The sequence below is a fragment of the Suricata suricatta genome, chromosome 3 (assembly GCF_006229205.1).
Source record: "Suricata suricatta isolate VVHF042 chromosome 3, meerkat_22Aug2017_6uvM2_HiC, whole genome shotgun sequence".
Lineage (NCBI taxonomy): Eukaryota > Metazoa > Chordata > Mammalia > Carnivora > Herpestidae > Suricata > Suricata suricatta.
In genome coordinates, this window is record NC_043702.1 from 165,895,208 (window position 1) to 165,913,131 (window position 17,924).

The 17,924-nt window shown below is 48.1% G+C and overlaps 1 protein-coding gene across 1 annotated transcript in view; it reads right to left on the reverse strand.

Moving 5' to 3' along the window:
• Positions 1 to 1,067: 1,067 nt before the first annotated feature.
• The window catches only part of AIDA (axin interactor, dorsalization associated), a 36,894-nt gene continuing 20,037 nt past the window's right edge, over positions 1,068 to 17,924 (reverse strand). Inside the window, exons 5-10 of the mRNA XM_029935687.1 lie at positions 16,876 to 16,939; positions 16,530 to 16,636; positions 8,581 to 8,703; positions 6,258 to 6,380; positions 3,602 to 3,719; positions 1,068 to 3,476 (exon numbers count right to left, since the gene is read on the reverse strand). Of these exons, the coding sequence (XP_029791547.1) occupies positions 3,380 to 3,476; positions 3,602 to 3,719; positions 6,258 to 6,380; positions 8,581 to 8,703; positions 16,530 to 16,636; positions 16,876 to 16,939 (632 nt within the window). The 3' untranslated portion in view covers positions 1,068 to 3,379. The remainder of the gene's footprint in view (positions 3,477 to 3,601; positions 3,720 to 6,257; positions 6,381 to 8,580; positions 8,704 to 16,529; positions 16,637 to 16,875; positions 16,940 to 17,924) is intronic.

Here is a 17,924-nt window from a genome sequence, read left to right on the forward strand (position 1 = left end):
TTTCCTAAGTGTCTGTCGATTCACTGGAGTGTGTGCTCACGAGGCCTGTGCCGTCTTGGATCCGTGTGAACGCGGGCTCCTAGAGCCGACGGGGCGACTCGGCGGCCCGCTCCCCCTTGCTCTGGGGGGGGGTCAGCCTAATGTCACCTGGGCATGTCCCCACTGCGTGTCTTCTTGACCTTCCTGGAGGTCCGCGGGCCCCTCTGTACGGCATCAGTGTGCTTTCCGGTGACTTCCGTTGCCTGGGGGAGACTGGCTTCCTGAGGACCCCTTTACATCCGGGGCAAGAATCGTCCGACCGGATGCGGTCACCTACACCATTCTTGCTTTACGGGGGCAAAACAGAAAACTCAACAGGGTATGCCGTGACCATAAAAAGGAAGGACTTTTTTTTTAAAAAGTAGGATCTGTTCTTTCTCCCATACTTTGCTCTGGTTTTCAAGGAATAGGAGAAGATGGGGAGAGTATATGAACTGCTCTGAGAAAGGATGGTTTAGGACCACAGTTCTTCGTGTTGTTACTACTTCTCCACAGTTAAGACTGGATGCTGGCACTTAAGTTTAAAAATCAGCAAATCTAAGAATCTAGGATTACACCACACTTAAGTCCTAATCATCCCGGTTAGTACACCATGTCCTTTAGACAATTTGAAGATTCAAGCTTCTAAAGGCCGGTATTCACTACTTAGACTGTACCCCCCTCTCTGGAGTTCTGCGATGTGCTCACTCCTGAAACCTAGACCGCGGCTGCTGTTAAAATGGCTAATGCATGAACATCCTAGAAAGTAAAGATGAAAGCGTCACTGTGAAAGGAGGAGGTTTCTTTGTACTAAACTAAGGGATCCCACGTTAGGAAGAGACGAACCACTGGAAGACCACCGCTCTTGACAACTCTCTAGGATACGGAAGTCGTGCCACAGGAAGAGAATTCATGCATGCGCGTTCCCATTTCATACCGAGGGGAGAGCAACCCCTCCGTAGTTAATAGTATAGGTTATTTTTAACCACGTAAATTACGATTAAGTCCACAAATGCCACTTTTGAGTAAGTCTCTTGAAGACAGAATAACACGGTTCATAGGATTTCTGATTGTACTATTAGGATATAGGTCATACCTGCTAGGAGAGAGAAGCAAAAGGAAAGGTAAATTAGATCTGTTTTAAAATCAGGGCTAGTCTTCTTTGCCTCTATAACTTTGTTCAGTATCTGTTACGTATCTCCTATTTCTACAAAGTCCGTAAACCAGAGCAATTCCAGGACGGCTCACCTGGGCCCCTGGGAACCTGCCGGAGCCGCGGCCCCGGCTTGGCCCGGCCTCGAGGTTCCAGCTGTTCCAGAAGCCACCGCCAGCCAAGTGTGCATCTGGACTGAGTGGCTAAAAAAGCACCTCACTTCTGAGGCAGCAGTGCTTTGGCCTAAAAGCATTTCAACTACACTTACAGTTACTGTCCAGTAGCTGAGTTTTCTCATTGGAAAGTGAGAAGGAATTTGTGGGAAGCACTGTCTGTTCAGTGTCTCCTGCTTCAAGATCATCGCTTGTTCCATCATTCCGTTCGGGTCTCAGTTAGAGCTCAGCTAATCAGAGCGTCCACGAACCTTCCTTAATACTGGTGTCAAAGGCGACTGTGATTGTAGTTCATACAAACCACACTTGTGTGAATGACAGAGGCCTCTGCGTATAAATCATCACTGACACACGTCTTAGGGTCCAGGAGAAAAGAGAAAGACCACTCTGCCAGGTTTGCTACATTTTAATAGTAGGTACTTAAGGGGTTATTTGTCCGGTCTCGGCAGCAGCCTCGGACAGAAGGGGCTGAGCGCTCTCCCGGCTGCAGCGCGCCGCCAGGCACCCCGGCACGTTTACACGACTTGGAGAAACGGTGCAGCTTGCTCCTCGGGGAGGGGACGGCCCGGGGGTTGAGGGAACAGCAAGGTAACTTGTTAAGGCAAATTCTTCCCCTTGAGCTATCGTGGACTGAATCATTTTGGGATTAATCTAATCAAGGCAAGAACGAAGACTAATTTGGCTGAGAATCCTCCAGGCTCGAAGTTTGTAACCTCCCTCTTAAGACAGAACTGACAAGACAACTGAAGGCAAAGACCAGCTTTCTTGAAGTGCGAGGGCTAGAACAACTGTGGCTACTCATTTTCAAAAGCAAACACCGAAGGTAAGCCTAGGGCTATTCCCCTAGTTTAGAAAACAGGCCGAGGACGGGCGCTGCATTCCCCTCAGGCTAGCACTGGGCATTTACGAATAGTGACTATTAAATATGTGGGTTCTCCATCTAACCCACAGGAAGCCCGCCCCAGACCTTACTGTTCTGTGTATCAAATATCTACCTCGGGTGTCGTCTGGAAGTTTTATTTATGCCCCATTAAGTCAAAAGTAACGTACATAGTCAAACTATAATAAGCTTATGACCTGCATATTTCCATATGGGTGAAAGTCCGTCTATCTAGGAAATAACTGGCAATCCTATCTACCTACATGAAGGAGACCGCAGGGGAGCTCCAGGCTTCACGGTGTCACAATCAGTTGTCAGAAAACAGCAGTTGTTCCTGCAGTCTCTCGTTAGCATCGGACTCGGGAGACGTCAGAAAGCCATCCAGACACCTGCAGTGACTCGGAGACGGTCCCACCGTCAACCCCGGAGTCCCTCTCCGACGGGTAACGGTGCGCATGACGAAGAACCGCTAACCGACAGGACCACGGACGCGCGCACTCTCCCAAAACAATCCGGTAACAATCCCGCCATCTGGACCGCTCCAGCTACGATGTGGGAACACCCCGCGGGGGAGACTGATCCGGCCAAGGCACACGATTTCCGAACAGGACTAGGGGTCAGGGTGAAGTCAGGCCGCGTCTGAGGAGCCGCCTGCACGTTTCCAGACCGACCTCCCCGGGCGGCAAAACCGGTCCAATCCCTCTCAGAACAGTTTCACACTTTCCCACCCACATCAGCCCAATGTCTGGCGTTAACTCAAAAAAACCCAAAAGAGCCTCCTGGAGCAGAAGGGAACGGACGTGTAAACGCTACACAATCTTATTGCTGTATTAACTCTGACGATGAGCGCATCCTACCGCAGCAGTGCTGGTCCAGGAAGCAGGGCAGGAACAGTGGTAAGGTAGAAAAGGGACTACGAATGGCAGAAACACTAGAAAAATAAAAACATGTTTCAAAACCAACAGGAAGCCTGGATCCAAAGGAGTTGTCTGCGTCAGCGGCGCGCCGGGCCGGGAATTGTGCAGACTCACTCTGGCCTGGTGGCGTGGCCGCGGCCTGCTTCCTGCCTGGCGGAGGCGGCCGTGCCACACGGCGCTGGGATGGTCTCTACTGAGGGGCAGGGCTCACAGGCGGTCCAGGTTACCCAAGTCAGGATCACTCCTTGTGCAAAGTCTGATGTAGGTGAAGATAAAGTGGTTTCTTGGTCAGTAACTGCAATTTCTTTCTTTTAAAGTCAGTGGGTTTCTTGTATCTGTAACCACAGCAGAGAGATCAGGTTTAGAACACTCGGCCAGCTGACCTCGTCTATGGGCGCAAACTGGGCAGGACTATGAGTCCCCACCACGCTAGTGGGAGTCCGCGGTGCGCGCCACTTACAGCTCTATGACGATCGGCCCCGCCGCGATCTCGTCCATCTCCATGAAGGCAAAGCACTTGGTGCTGGTGAACCTTTTCTTAGGCTTGTAGTGTTTGAATTCAAAGAAGATAGCTGCACCTGAGGATGAGAACAAACCACATCAGCCACAGACGAAGACTTTCACCTGCCTGTACACTTACTTTCTCGGATCACCAGAAGCACACGGACGGGCCGCAGCCGGCATCATTTTACAAAGTAGCCCTGGTCACATGATCGCCCTGACACCATGACCATCGCTGTCCCCTGAAGCTCCCCGCCACCTGACCGCCATCCACACCCTCCAGTCGCACGGAGCACGGCAGGACCTCCCTCTCGAGGGCAGCCTCAAGATCAAACGCAAGTGCCCACTGGGCTAGAACCGTGAGCCTCTGAAGGACAACATCGTCACCAGCACAGAACGGACACAGAGGATGCCAGGAAGTATTCACATCCCCCACAGAAACTCGCCAAGCAGGAGGCCTGTAAACGTTCGCGAAAAAAATTCAAGCTTCCGTCACTTCTCCCTGAAAGAAAAGCTCAAAAATTCGACTTCTTTGGGTGTTTCAGAGTTCAAACAACATGGATGGCGCACTGGTTCAGTTTTTAACTGCTATTTCCTAGGAGCTTTCAGAGTATTCAAGCACCGGTCTGTCTTTCCCAGAGTCCCATTTGGGTGCCGCCAGCGCATTGGGAGACGAAGCCTGGAGAGCAGGCCACCCCGTCCCCGAGCAGCAGGCAGGAAGGAAATTTCACGCTCTCATCTCCCCAAAGATAAGCCCGACAGATCAGCTCTCCCCGGGGAAAGCAGCTCAGAATGGAACGCGCTGCCTCACGGTGTGGCCGACGACAACAAATCTCTAAAGGCGGCCTGGCAACCGGCTGGGAGGAGGCCGGGTGTCGCTCCTAGCCGGCTGCTTAACCCTGCCGGGGCCACAGCGGTGCTGCATCTTGCTTGGCTTTTAAGGACGACACACATCCGATTCCTAAACTGATGACAGAACCCACCGGTGACCAAGAGGCTTAACGACGTTCCAAAACGTGTGCAGTCCCAGCACCCGGGTCCCCGTCTCAGCGGACAGCGGGCCGTGGCCGGGGGAGGTGGATGCACTCGGCCCACCGTCCCCAGGGGCGTGGCCTTCCAGATCTGCAGAAGGGTCCCCGTCTCTTCTCCCTCCGACGGCAGCGACAGAGGCAGCTGGGGATGAGAAACCTCACACATCACATCTCTTAAGTCTTTGCAGCTACGGACCCATCTCCTTGTCGTCACGCCCATGTCTGCGGTTGGAACACACGTGAAAATACAGTCACGTCTGACAACAGTGCTGAGGTCCCAATGCGACACCATCCCTTTAAGGAACGTATTCATCTGCTTCGTGAGTAGACAGTGTTTCCTGCATCCCTGGTGGGTGCACCTTTGTTCTCCATGGTTAGAAGAGGAGGATGTGAAATGAGACTAGTTTGCAGAGATGAATGGAAATGCTTGTAAACGTGAGAAAAGTATCTTCATTCCCATTAATATCAGTTGCAACTAGAGTAATACCATCCATCATAAACCCAGAGTTAGAGAAAACGAGCAGAGTCAAATTCTGAACATAGTTGTGCTGTCGGCAGCATCTTGTGAGGCAAGCCCTCAGGAGCGCAGCCCCGGGACCCAGAGACGCGAGCCCCCGAGATGGTCCCCGTTGCTCCTTGTCAGAACCACTTCCCAGAGCAATGGACTTAAAGAAGCCTGTTCTCCGATCTTTAGGCGCAAGGCAGAACTTCACGCTGCAGTGTCTGCATCTGGCTTCCTGAGCACGTCCTATCTGCGTGGTCTTCTGACAGCGGTGTTCAGACTCCGGGGCGCCCCGGCATCACGGGGAAGGCCTCCTGGACCAGGGCGCTGGGCCCTGGACTCAGAAGGCCCCCTTTGTGGGCCCAGAGCCACCGGGCCGAAGGAAGCCAGGGAAGACAGCTGTTTGGGGTGGAGCAGAGGCCACGCAGCACCAGATTCGAGAAGGAAAACATCAACTATTTCAGAGGATGGGGCGATCCTTCAAAAGGCTCTTCCGCACATCTTATGAGCTTCTTGCAAAGCATGAAAATGTCAACAACCGGAGGGGAACTGGAGGTGAGAAAGCGGTGGAGGCCTTTTCACAGAACAGGCTTCCCCCGGGGCGGCCTGGAGCAGCGGGCGGGCCGCCTGATGTGGGAGGGTGACTTCCCCTCCGCCAGATGCTGCTCTTGCTCCTCCCCTTCCTCCTCCCGACCAAACAGCAGACGCAGGGTCTTTCTTCCCGAACCCCAAACCCCGCAGCTGGGACAGCCACCTGTTCCTTCAGCGCCGGGGGGAGGGGGGGGGGAGCTGCCACCACCCAGGGGCCGCGCCTCGGTACGAGGAGGCCTGCATCCGGTCCGTTGTTCACGACGATGAAGTCTATTATCAAAGAACGTTTTATTACAGAACTGTTACTTATGACACGACTAGACAGTGCAACACCTAATTCCCACATTTAAAAAACAATCGGTATTTCGTTCAAATCAATAAACACTCAATGGCATCTGCTTCTGCCGGCCGGGCGAGGTCACCGGGCAGAGACGCCAACGGGACAAGAACTGTGGCCACAAGAAGCCAATGCTTCACCATCACAGACCAACCTTTGGTTAATTTTTCAACATGCTTCTGGAGCTCAATGTCCACGTTAAAATGAACATACGTATCTTCCTTCCTCGAAGCCACAGGCGTGTCTTGCACGGGAGTTAAGTCAATGCCGTTCAGATCTAGAGAGGAAAGGACAGTTTCAAACAGAGGCTCAAAAACGGCAAACGAACGGCACAGGCTTCTGTTTCCCAAGGGGCTTTGGCAAACCTGACAGGAGGCTCTCAGATGATGTCATGGACGCGCCCTTTGGCGCAAACAGGTTCCTACCAAGGTTCTGGTTTCCAGGGGTGTGTGCAGTGGATGGTGGGGGCGTGGGGAGCAGACTCAGGGCCAAAGGCGAGAAGTCCTGCCATGACTGGGTGCACGTGAAAGTCGGATCCTTAATTGGGAGGGGAGAAGCATTCTGGCCTCCCTTGGGCCATTAGCGTGTTGTACAAAGCACAGATCTAGGACGTGAGTCCTGTCCCACGGTGGGGCCCCACCCCCGTTCGCCAACCCTGATCAAGTGCACAGCATGGAAAGGCCTTGAATCGAACATGACCAGAATTCCCGTTGTACTCAAGTCAGAGCCAAAACAATGGACGTGAAAGCTCCCGATGAAACCCTTCCCTAGAGGAGTAATTTTGTATATGTATTACCTGAATTCTTACTGTTTCTGCTGTAAAATAACCCGATTTACAACCACCAGATGGTACACTGTTTGCGGTGTATGGTTGTAGTTTCCTGGAGTCAGGAACCTGCCAGTTCGATCACATTCAACATGGACTCCCTTACTGAGTAGTGTTGACGTGTTAGTCCACACACTCCGATCTCCGGGAACTTCGTCATCCGCTCGTTTGAGTGTGTACAGCCCCGGCGGAGACCTGCGGCTTTACATACGGCCTGTAATCATGTTGGGTCTAAATACTTTCCAGGGGACCAGGGACTCGAAAGCCGGAAGCAGCAGAGGTCCGAGTACGCCACGTCAGTGCTGTGCGGCGTGGGGCCCCGTGTTAAGATGCTGCTCTGTGTCTGAATGTAAGCTTTTTCTACGTGTTACTCATGAGCCCGTGGGTCTGAACTGACTTCTATGATTGGGAAAAGTTCCTTCCGTTTAATGTCAGCCCGTGTTTCCTTGGTTTGCCTCCAAGTGCAGAGTGACTGCAGATGCTCTGTGCAGTTGCTTCTGAATAATAAACAGGAGGATGGCTTTCTCTGCAGTCACCCAATAATAAGGACGGCTGGCTGCTTACAAACAAGGTGTGGTACAAAACGGGCGACGCCAGCAAACGCTTTGAGTCGGTGTGCTGTCCCTCTAAAACCAAAGACGGGAAAAGCGGCTTTCAAGGAATAAATGGGATGTCCCACGGGACAGGAGAAAATGCAAATCCTAAAGACAATGATGCTTTTTAATGGCCCTCAGGATTACGTTCAGATAGGGACGTTTATAGATGCGTCCCACCTGTGTCCACGGATGGTTCACGGGGAGCCTGATTCCCACCCACCCCCACAGGGCTCCCCTGCGCCTCAGGGACTACAGCAGAGCAGAGGACCCAAAGGGGAAGCATGGGGGTCAGGAGAACCTGGGGCTTTGCAAGGAAAACCACACACCCTGAGAAGGTAAACGGAAGTATCTACTGTTAAAGACAGTGTGTGGGGGGCGCCTGGGTGGTTCAGTCGATTAAGTGTCTGACTTTGGCTAGGTCATGATCTCTTGGTTCGCGGGTTCAAGCCCCGCGTCAGGTGCTGTGCTGACAGCTCAGAGCCCGGAGCTTGTCTTAGGATTCTGTGTCTCCGTCTCTCTCTGACCCTCCCCTGCTCACGCTGTCACTCTCAAAAATAAAACACAGAAAAAAAAAAATAAAGAAAAGAAGTGTGTGTGTCTGGATGGAATTTTAAGAATACAGACATATATGGAGCGCCTGGGTGGCTCAGTCGGTTGAGCATCTGGACTCTGGGTTTCTGCTCAGGTCACGATCTCACAGTTCGTGGGTTCGAGTCCCACACTGGGCTCTGAGCTGACAGTGCGGAGCCTGCTGGGGATTCTCTCTCTGCCCCTCCCCTGCTCACTCTTCTCTTTGTCAAAAAGAAAAAAAGATTTACAAAAAAACCCTCAAAAGCAACTGTGCATGAAGATTCTAAATAACAAAGTATTTTTAGTAAATCTCTTGGAAATATTCAGTGAAGGAAAGAGGCCAGCTTCCCAGGGAGCTCCTCTCACCGTGCAGTGAACTCAAACGAGCTGTCGCAGAGGCGAGAAGCCGCCCCCACAGCCCCTAAGGTCCCCAAGAGAGGCAGCCTGATGAATTCACGAGGGAGACGGTGTACGGAGTCATTTACCCTTTACACTGACGGTCATATAGGGATCGATGCACTGCCCCGCGTCCTTCAGGCCGATCTTCTCGATTCTGATCGTGAGTAACGTCATTCCCGGTTCTGACGGCAGCCTGGGCAACAAAGTACCTGGCAACAGACAGCATTAAAGTGAGCCCCACCGGCAGCCTCGGGGTCGACGCCCCAGTGACCTAGAGAAGACAGAGCCCTGCTCTTACCTGACTCAGCAACTAGCCGGCCGCTAATGTGGGTTTCTGAACACACGATGTCACTCTTTTGTACAAATATTTAATATAACCCAAGATACAGCTACACTTCCTTAATTCACAGTCAACACCAATGTGTAAGTAAGTCAAGTTTGTTAAGATTCAACTTCAGGAAGCGCAATGACAAATTACCACATACTTAATATACTCCTATTGTATACACACACACGTTACATATACTCATATACATGAGTTTTCATATCTCTATATGAAGTGCTAGAAAAACCACAAAGAGCTTTTTAAACTTCTGTTATAGCATCCCAAAGCTTGAGACACTTAACACCAGAATCAATAATAAATCTTAGTTATTAATGGAAATAACTTACTATTTAATATTTATGTATCTAAGTAATTTTATAGTCTAACTTCCCACCCCTTTCTGCACCCTATTCTGTACGATCTGTTCCCTTGGAAATTAATCCTGCTGAGAACGGCATGCGCAGCGAGCGCAATGCGTGCCTGAACCTCCCATACGTCCGTCCGTTATCGATTAAACTTTCTGAAGCTGAAAATCCCCTAGAGCCGCACAAGAGCACATTCCCGACCAAGAACATGATCTGAAGGAAGAAGTTTGTTAACTTATTTCATATCATCTACAGAGAACAGAGGTGGGAAAAGTCGATTTGAATCTAATACGTATACAGAATCTCAAATTAAAGAACCTGGCATTTATCAAGGACTTCCATTGACATTCTGCAAATTCCTATCCAACAATGCGTTATCCTACTTTTAATGATGAAGTATTTGAAATATGTTAATCAACCACCTTACTACCTTCAAAATAGTACATTTAATTAACTGCAAACAGGCTTGAGGGGATGGGGGGGTGGTGAAAAAAATGCCCTCAAACTGGATCTAAGAAACCCTGATAAAATGCACACTATTGACCAAAGGCCACTGAACTGTACACTTCCAGTGAGTGAACTGTAGGACATCAAGATCACTACAGACATCCAAGAGTCCTAACTGGTGAATCCTGTGAAGGAAAACCTTCAGCTGAGAAGACCAAAACGGAACACTGAAAGCAGCATTCAGTACCCCTGCGAAAGTAAAATTCTAACATGACCTTTTCACGTGAAACAGATCTTTGAGGTTTTGCCGTATTTTAACACATTTTCAATATTCAAACGTTTTCTTCCATTAAAGATAAAAAGAGGTCTCTTCCTGCATCCACAATCTCTTTCAAATATGTTAATTGTGAAATCTGACAAATACTCAGAAAAGCAAATGAAACAAGCACACGGCTTAAAGAAACCTGGGAAGTGGGCACCCAGGGGACCGTCACTCCGGTCAAGATAAACCTTACCCCAGCGGCTCCCTCCATCACCGCCCAGAGTTCTAGTCCTTCTCCACTCTCCTGGCTTTCAAAATAATTACGGAGAAGCACAGTACCGTTTGCCTGCATCTGCCAGTCGCTGTGACCTGCTCACTGGGAGGACTGCTCGGCGCAGGTGTCTCAACCCAGGACGGCTTCTGTGCCCCTTCTTCCACTGATGGCACTATGAGCGGCTCCCAGCATTTGGAAATTGTTCGAACCCGTGCAGCTGTGACATACTTGCACACATATTCTAGTGTATGTGAGCACACATTCGCAAAAGAGAGGGATCTCCAAGTCACACAGGGCCCTGCCCTCCTTTTACTACGAAAAGAACCTGCGTCCAAAGTGCTCGTGCAGATGCGGCACTGCTCCCACAGCGCCACCCCCCCCCCCCCCGTGACACCCTTCTTTTTGGTCACTTTGGGCGTGGAGAGATGTCGACCCAGCTTCAGTAGGCATTTCTCCCCTGACTGAGCAGAGCCCCTTTTCATTTCTGAACAAGCATCTGGGGGCATCTGGGGCTCAGTCGGTTAAGCATCCAATTCCTGACTTTGGCTCAGGTCATGAAGGCATGGTCTGTTGGATCGAGCCCCGCATTGGCCTCTCTGCTGACAGCATGGAGCCTGCTCGGGATTCTGTCTGTCCCTCCCCTGCTCGCTCACTTTCTCTCTCTCAAGATAAATAAACTTAAAAAAATATATATATATTTTTAGAATGAGCATTTGGATTTCCTCTTTTCTGAAGTATCTGTTCAATTATTTTCTACATTGTTTGTTGGACTGTTCATCTTTTTCTTATTTGTAGGATTTCTTCAATGTTTATACAAGCTTTTGTTGGATGCGTGTTTTATAAATAGCTTCTCAGTGGCTTACCTTAAAACAAAGCTTTATATGGAAGGATTATATATTAAAAAGCATATAAATTGTGTACAAATTCTAAGTACAGCTTAACAAATTTTCAGAGTGAACACGCCTGGGTAACCGCCCCAGCTCAGGAAGGATCTTAGCGGCACACCAGGCGCCCCCGTGGCCCCACCGTCCCCAAGCCACCCCCCCCCAAGAGAGAACAACTGCTCTTGACTTCTAACACCAAAGATTCGTTTTACATGTTTAAAATGCTTTTTTCTCTGTTAATGGGGTCTCCTGATTATGATAAATTCTCAATGTTAATATATTCAATTTCTTAACGCCAGAATTCCTTTATAGTCACTGCTTTCTGGGTCCTATTCAAGAATCTTTCCCCATTCCAAGATCATGAAGGTTATTTTCTTATCTTGTAAGAGCCTAATCGTTTTTCCATTTGCATTTAATTCTACAATCCACTTTGAATAGATTTCTGTCTTTGGTGCGTGGAAGGAGCCGGAGCCCAAGCCCATTCTGTCCACCATGGACACCCAACTGTCCCAGGCCACTTATTTCAAAGACTATCATTTCCACTGTTGATCTGTGGCGCACTTGATCACAAATGAAGCATGGGCTCTTCTGGGCTTTCTGTTCCAGCTCATGGGACTGTCTCTTAAATTTGCCCTGCTATGTAGTTTCTTTTTTTTTTAAATTTTTAATGTTTATTTATTTTTGAGAGATAGAGCGAGCACGAGTTGGGAGGGGCAGGCAGAGAGGGAGACACAGAATCTGAAACAGGCTATAGGCTCTGAGCTGTCAGCACAGAGCCTGACGCGGGGCTGGAACTCACGAAGCCTGAGATCATGACCTGAGCGGAAGTAGAAAGTCGGGCACTTAACTGACTGAGCCACCCAGACACCCTGCTGCGTGGTTTCTTAATGACCCTAACTTTGTAAAAAGTCTTGACCCTTGGTAAAGTGAATTCTCCCCTCTTAACATTACTTTTCAGGAGGCAATGATGTTTAGCTCTTTGCATTTCCACATAAGTTATAAAAACAGCTGTCAAGTTCTTTAAAAAAAATCTTCTGGAATTAGTGAAGTTCAGATCAATTTTAGAAAGAGTCACATCTTTACAAACTGCTTCTTCGAGTCCACGAACTGAACTATACCTTTCAATTCCTTAAAAAGACTTAGTTTTATTATTTTCTTCACAAAGGTTTTACTTTTCTTTTGTTGGATTTATTACTAGTCATTTAATATTCTATGATACTCTAACAAAAGTGATTTCATTTTCTAAGCAATGGTGGCTTGTTTATAGATAGAATCGATTCTCAAGTACAGATCGTTTTTTTCTGACCAATGAACCGTGCATGCTAAACTCTCTTATTAATCCTGATTACTCATCTATTGATTTTTACATGTACTATATGTATATTCATATCTACAAATACAGAAGAGGGATTTTCTGCCCCTACTGTTTATCTTTTATTTCTTCTTCATGTCTCACTACACTGGCTAGAACTTCCAGAACAATGTTAATAAAAAGATGTAACGGTAGGCACTCTTACTCTTGCCTTATTCTTCATCTGAAAAGGAAAGCTTAGATTTTTACCACGAAGTATGATTTTGGCTCTGAGTGTCCCTACAGAAGTGTTTTTGTTCCCAGTCTGCCAGGATGTTTTAAACCCAAGAATAGATTTAGAATTTAATTTAAACATTTTCTGCATCTACTGAGAAGACAGATTTGTCTCAAGTCTATTAAGGTGAATCACCTTGGTGTACCTCGCCTTTTTAACACTATATTCTCAAAAATCACTTATTACACAATAGGTGGGTTCGAGCCCTGTGTGGGGCTCTGTGCTGACAGCAGAGCCTGGAGCCGGCTTCAGCTTCTGGGTCTCCCTCTCTCTGCGCCCCTCCTCCCACTCATAGTCTGTGTCTGTTTCTCAAAAATAAATGTTAAAAAATTGGAGGGGCGCCTGGGTGGCTCAGTCAGTTGAGTGTCTGGCTTTGGCTCAGGTCATGATCTCAGTCAGTGAGTTTGAGGCCTGCGTCGGGCTTGGTGCTGACCGCAGAGCCTGGAGCCTGCTTCTGATTCTGTATGTCCCTCTCTCTGCCCCTCCCCTGCTCATGATCTGTCTCTCTCAAAAATAAATAAATGTTACAAAAATTTCTTTTAAATCACTTATTAGTTCCTGGAGATTTCCCCAATTCTTATCTGCTGTCGTCTATGTACCGTTTACTCAGCCAATCTACGTACGTCATTCCTAATACTTTACTATTACAAATAATAGCAGAATAAATAACCTGATGTATATGCGTTTTTGTTTTTGGTTTTGTTTTCATTTTATTGGAGGTAGAGCTTCAGAATAAAGTCCCAGAAGCGGACTGCTGGACCTAAGAATAGTCTCGTTCTGCCACTGTTGAAGAAATTCCCTCCAACGGGGCTGCGCCGTTTTGCGCTCTCCGCTAGCCTCAGCAAGGGCAGTTTTAATTCGTGTGTCTTTTTGTAAGTTACTTATCTTTTCACATGTTTAGGGCGATTTGTACGTATCTGGGTGTCTGCACGTGTGTGTCAACTGGCCGTGTCCTTTGCCCAATTTTCTAATATGCTTGGGGCCTCTGTTGTCACAGGTAACGGGTTTCTTCTGTATCAAGGCTGTTGGCTCCTTATTTGTCTTTTTTACTGTGATTTCGGCTTTTCTGACACTCCAAAGGGGACTGCTCTTCCAACTTTAAAGCAAATGGTAGCTTCTCCTTTTATGAAAGCCTCTGTTTTTCCCAAGGGAATATTAACATTGTTTCCACATTAAGGAGGAATTCTTTTAGTTTTAGAACTAAATGTGCACCTGTATTTGGCCTACAGTACCTTCATAGAACAATTTTGAAACAGCTAAGCCTTTAGTTGAGCTTGTCACTTACTAAGAAAATGTTTTTTAAAATCTTGAAAATGGTGTCTTGGGTTATTTTTGGGTTCCTATTGCTTTGGCTTATGATTTTAGTAGCTTTCTATTTAACACTGTCAATATATTTTCTGGACGTACATAACAGATTATAAATTTACATCCTTTATTTAGATGAAATCTACCAAGCCTACCTTTAGAACAATTAAGTCTCATTTTAGCTGAAGCCAGTTATTTAAGAGAAATTTGTTTGCCTGTGAGTTTTTACATTGTTGAAAAAAAAGTAGTATCAAGAAAGCTAAGACTTTTAAGCTTTAAAAAATTTTTTTTTTCTTCAAGAAAGGTTGGCTGGTGTGGGGAGCCAGAAAAACGGAGATTAGCCGCCTATAGGCAGGGGAGCGCCACTCCCTGTCAGGAGAAGCCAGAAGATCAAAGATCAACCCCCTGCAGGCAGGGTAGCTTCAGCCCCTCGGCGCTGTGCTAAACACTTTAGTCTGGTTCCTCTTTTACTCCAGCCTTAATCCCTTAACCCTGTTTCCTAGCAACCGACCTAGGTCAGCTGCCTTGTTCTCTCGCCTCGAAACCTTTATAAGATGCGGTGTTTTCTCAATAAAGAGGCTTGATCAGAAACGCTTGTCTTGCCTCCACTCTCTGTGTCTCCCTCCTGCCCATTTCTCTCTCCCTCCCTCAGGAACGGACCCGAAATGATTTACCGCTCCGCTGGCCGGGGCGGCGAAACTAGACAGGCTGGAAGTCATTTTTAATTTTAAATGGGAAAAAGCGACCGAGTCAAAACCGTCCCACATACGATACCTCCTTCCTCATCAGCCTTACAGCACTAGCGGTTACATAACTGTACCCATTTGTCAAAACTCATTAAGCTGCACACTAAAAATGGGGAATTTTATATGTAAATGATACTTCAACAAATCTGACTTTAAAAAGTCACAAAAAACTTATAATTTAATAAATTATATAAAAACAAAAGTGACAAACAAAAAGAAAACGTCACAATTCCTAGAACCCTCTTGCTTCCGAAATGTGGACACTGCCGAGGCCTGACTGAAATCTTGGATTCCCTCAGTCACAAGGAAAAAAGCAGTTTTCCTGCTTTTCAATTGTGTTAAATGTCATCTTCCTATTTCAGTGGCGAATTTGATAAATACAATTCTACAAATTTAATAACACTCATATCACAATCCACCCCACAGGGGGTGACAACGACCCGGAGCACAGGTCCCGGGGGCCGCCCCCCCGAAGCAGGTGACGACGACCCGGAGCACAGGTCCCGGGCTGCCCCCCCAAAAAGGGTGACGATGACCTGCAGTCACCACACACTCTGCAAAGCTTCAGGCGCAGTACTGTGCTTAATCCCCACAGTGACCTTCTAAGCTAGCCACCATCATTATCCCATTTTATAAAGACACGGAGGTTCGGACTGATTTAGGAAACAAGAGCAAAGTCCTTCAGCCCGTCACTGTCGGAGCCGAGACTCCAGCCCGTGGGCCTGTTGGTTCAGCCGAGGCTGCTCCGGCTCCATAATGCCTCCCCCAGGGCGTTTCAAAAAGCCTGGAATCTCACTGTACTCTTGTTACCAAGAAAGCTATCTGGATGACACACGGATTGTATTTAGCTCCACTGGGAAGCTTCCAGAGTCTATTTTAAAATGCATGACAATCTTATAGCACATTGCTATCATTCCTAAAGTGACCCAGTTTACCACGGATGAGAACGACGCACTGGGTAAGAGCAGAACAGAGTCCCCCAGGGATTGGGAGAAGCGAGAAACTCATCCAGGTGCCCGTCTCGGCCATTTACACGAGGAGACCCCCCACCCCGGGATCCTCCGCAAACCAAGAAGGCTCCCCGGTGGCTCTCCTGAGTCAAGAGGGGAAGAAGGGCGTCTGCTCAGCACCCGCTACCCCTGGATCCAGGTTTCGTGACTACTTTTGATTCATTAAAGAAGGACTGATAATAGTGTCCAGAAAACATTGTTCTGAGAAGCATATTCTCAGAAAGGCCCATGGGCAAGGTCACCCCCGGCTGGAACCCGGGAACCTGGTTGTGGGGCACGTCCCCCCCACTCCCCAGTAAGAGCGGCTACTGCGCACAAACCGTTCGTGCCAACAAAATGGTTCATGCGGAATATCTGCCTTCCTCCGGGGAGTCTAGAACTCTGGCCGGTGCGAGGCAGGGGTGCCTCTGTGATGAACCCTGACTGCAGCCATGGGCACGGAGTCTCTCCCCACTTCCCGCGGAGCACAGGGGACGTGACTCACGGCGGGGAGGCTCTCAGAAGCTGCACCTGGTTCCCCCAGACTCCATGTTTTCCCTCGGCTGACTCTGTTCTGCTCTTTGTTCACTGTGGTCAACACAGCGAAGGACACGGCTCGCCGGTCTGGTGAGTGCTCCCAGCGCGTCCGGGCCCTCAGGGTGGCCAGCTTACAGTCGGGACGACACTCCGAGTACCCTTACGAATCGGCTGCAGTCAATGACATGGCTGTGAAAACTCGTTGTTACGACTGGCATGAGCTCTGGAAGGTTCCCAGCACCAGGCACCGAAACCAGTCCTAAACGCCCTCACGTGGGATTCGGTTGTGTCTGTTTTGCACGAAGGGCCACTCACCGGGCACTCGAGCAGGAAAGGAGTCGGGAGACCCTGCTCCCGCGCCGCCCTCTTCTTCTTCATCTTCGAATTCCAGGTTCTCTTCCTCGCCAGGGGCTAAGATTCTCCTACATGTGGACGGCAGAGACAACAGTGAGCGACAGAACTAAACATCCTACATGGGCATCACGGCCACTCACGTCAGGTGAGACGTATCGGGTGAGACGCCGATACAAAAACGGTGCCGTAAAAACATCGCTGTGTTGATAGTAAAGATGGCAATGTGGGTATCAAGAAATTTTAGAACTATCTGAAAGATAGGTATAAGACAATAAAACAAAAAGACAGTGGCGCTTATTTATTTTACCTTAAGGGGACAGGCTGAACATCAAATGGGAATTCTTTATTATAGGTAAGAATATTCTTGAGGACTAGAATAAAAACAGAAAGATATATTAATTCTCCCATGAATCAGAATAAAGAGCTTTCTTGGAAATGACCGATTTTTAATCCATTTTACTGTGCATGTTAATACTTTTGAAAATCCCAATTTTATTTACTTGATTTTTTCAACTTTAATTTTTTTATGTTTTTTTGTTTATTTTTGAGAGAAAGTGCCAGCAGGGGAGGGTCAGAGAGAGAGGGAGACACAGAATTGGAAGACAGGCTCCAGGCTCTGAGCTAGCTGTCAGCACAGAGCCTGACACGGGGCTCGAACCCACAAACTGTGAGATCATGACCTGACCCAAGCCGGATACCGAACTGACTGAGCCACCCAGGCGCCCCTCAGTTTCCCCAATTCTAAAATGGGAATACTACTTCTTCACAGACTGTTGAGAATGAATATATATGAAACCGCATGGGAAATTTTCAGTCCCACAGAAGTATGAGCCCCCATTATTATCTGGTAATTTATCCTCGCCCTGGTTTCCCCACATTCAGCTAGCTAGAGTATTTCACATTTCAGGTGTCACTGAAAAGCATGGTTTTTACAATTATAAAAACATCTTTTCTAAACTTGTGCATGACTGCTCATTGTGAATAAACTATTAATTTAACTCAAATATCACGGTATTGCACTAAATACTAAGAATAGGAAATGGATGACAAAGAGGAACATGTGTCATTCATATCAGAAATGAGAGCACCGAGGGGTGCCTGGGGGGCTCCGTCAGTTAAGTGTCTGACTCTCGATTTCGGCTCAGGTCATGATCTCATGCTGTGGGATCGAGCCCCGCGTCAGGCTCCATAGTGGGCGTGGAGCCTACTTAAGGTCCTTTCTCTCCCCCTCCTCTTCCCCTGCTCCCTCGCACGTGCACTTGCTCTCCCCCGCCACAAAAAAAGAAATGAAAGCAATGAAATGATATTTTAATTATAAAAGAGGGGAAAATAAATCAACCCTTACAATATATGTAA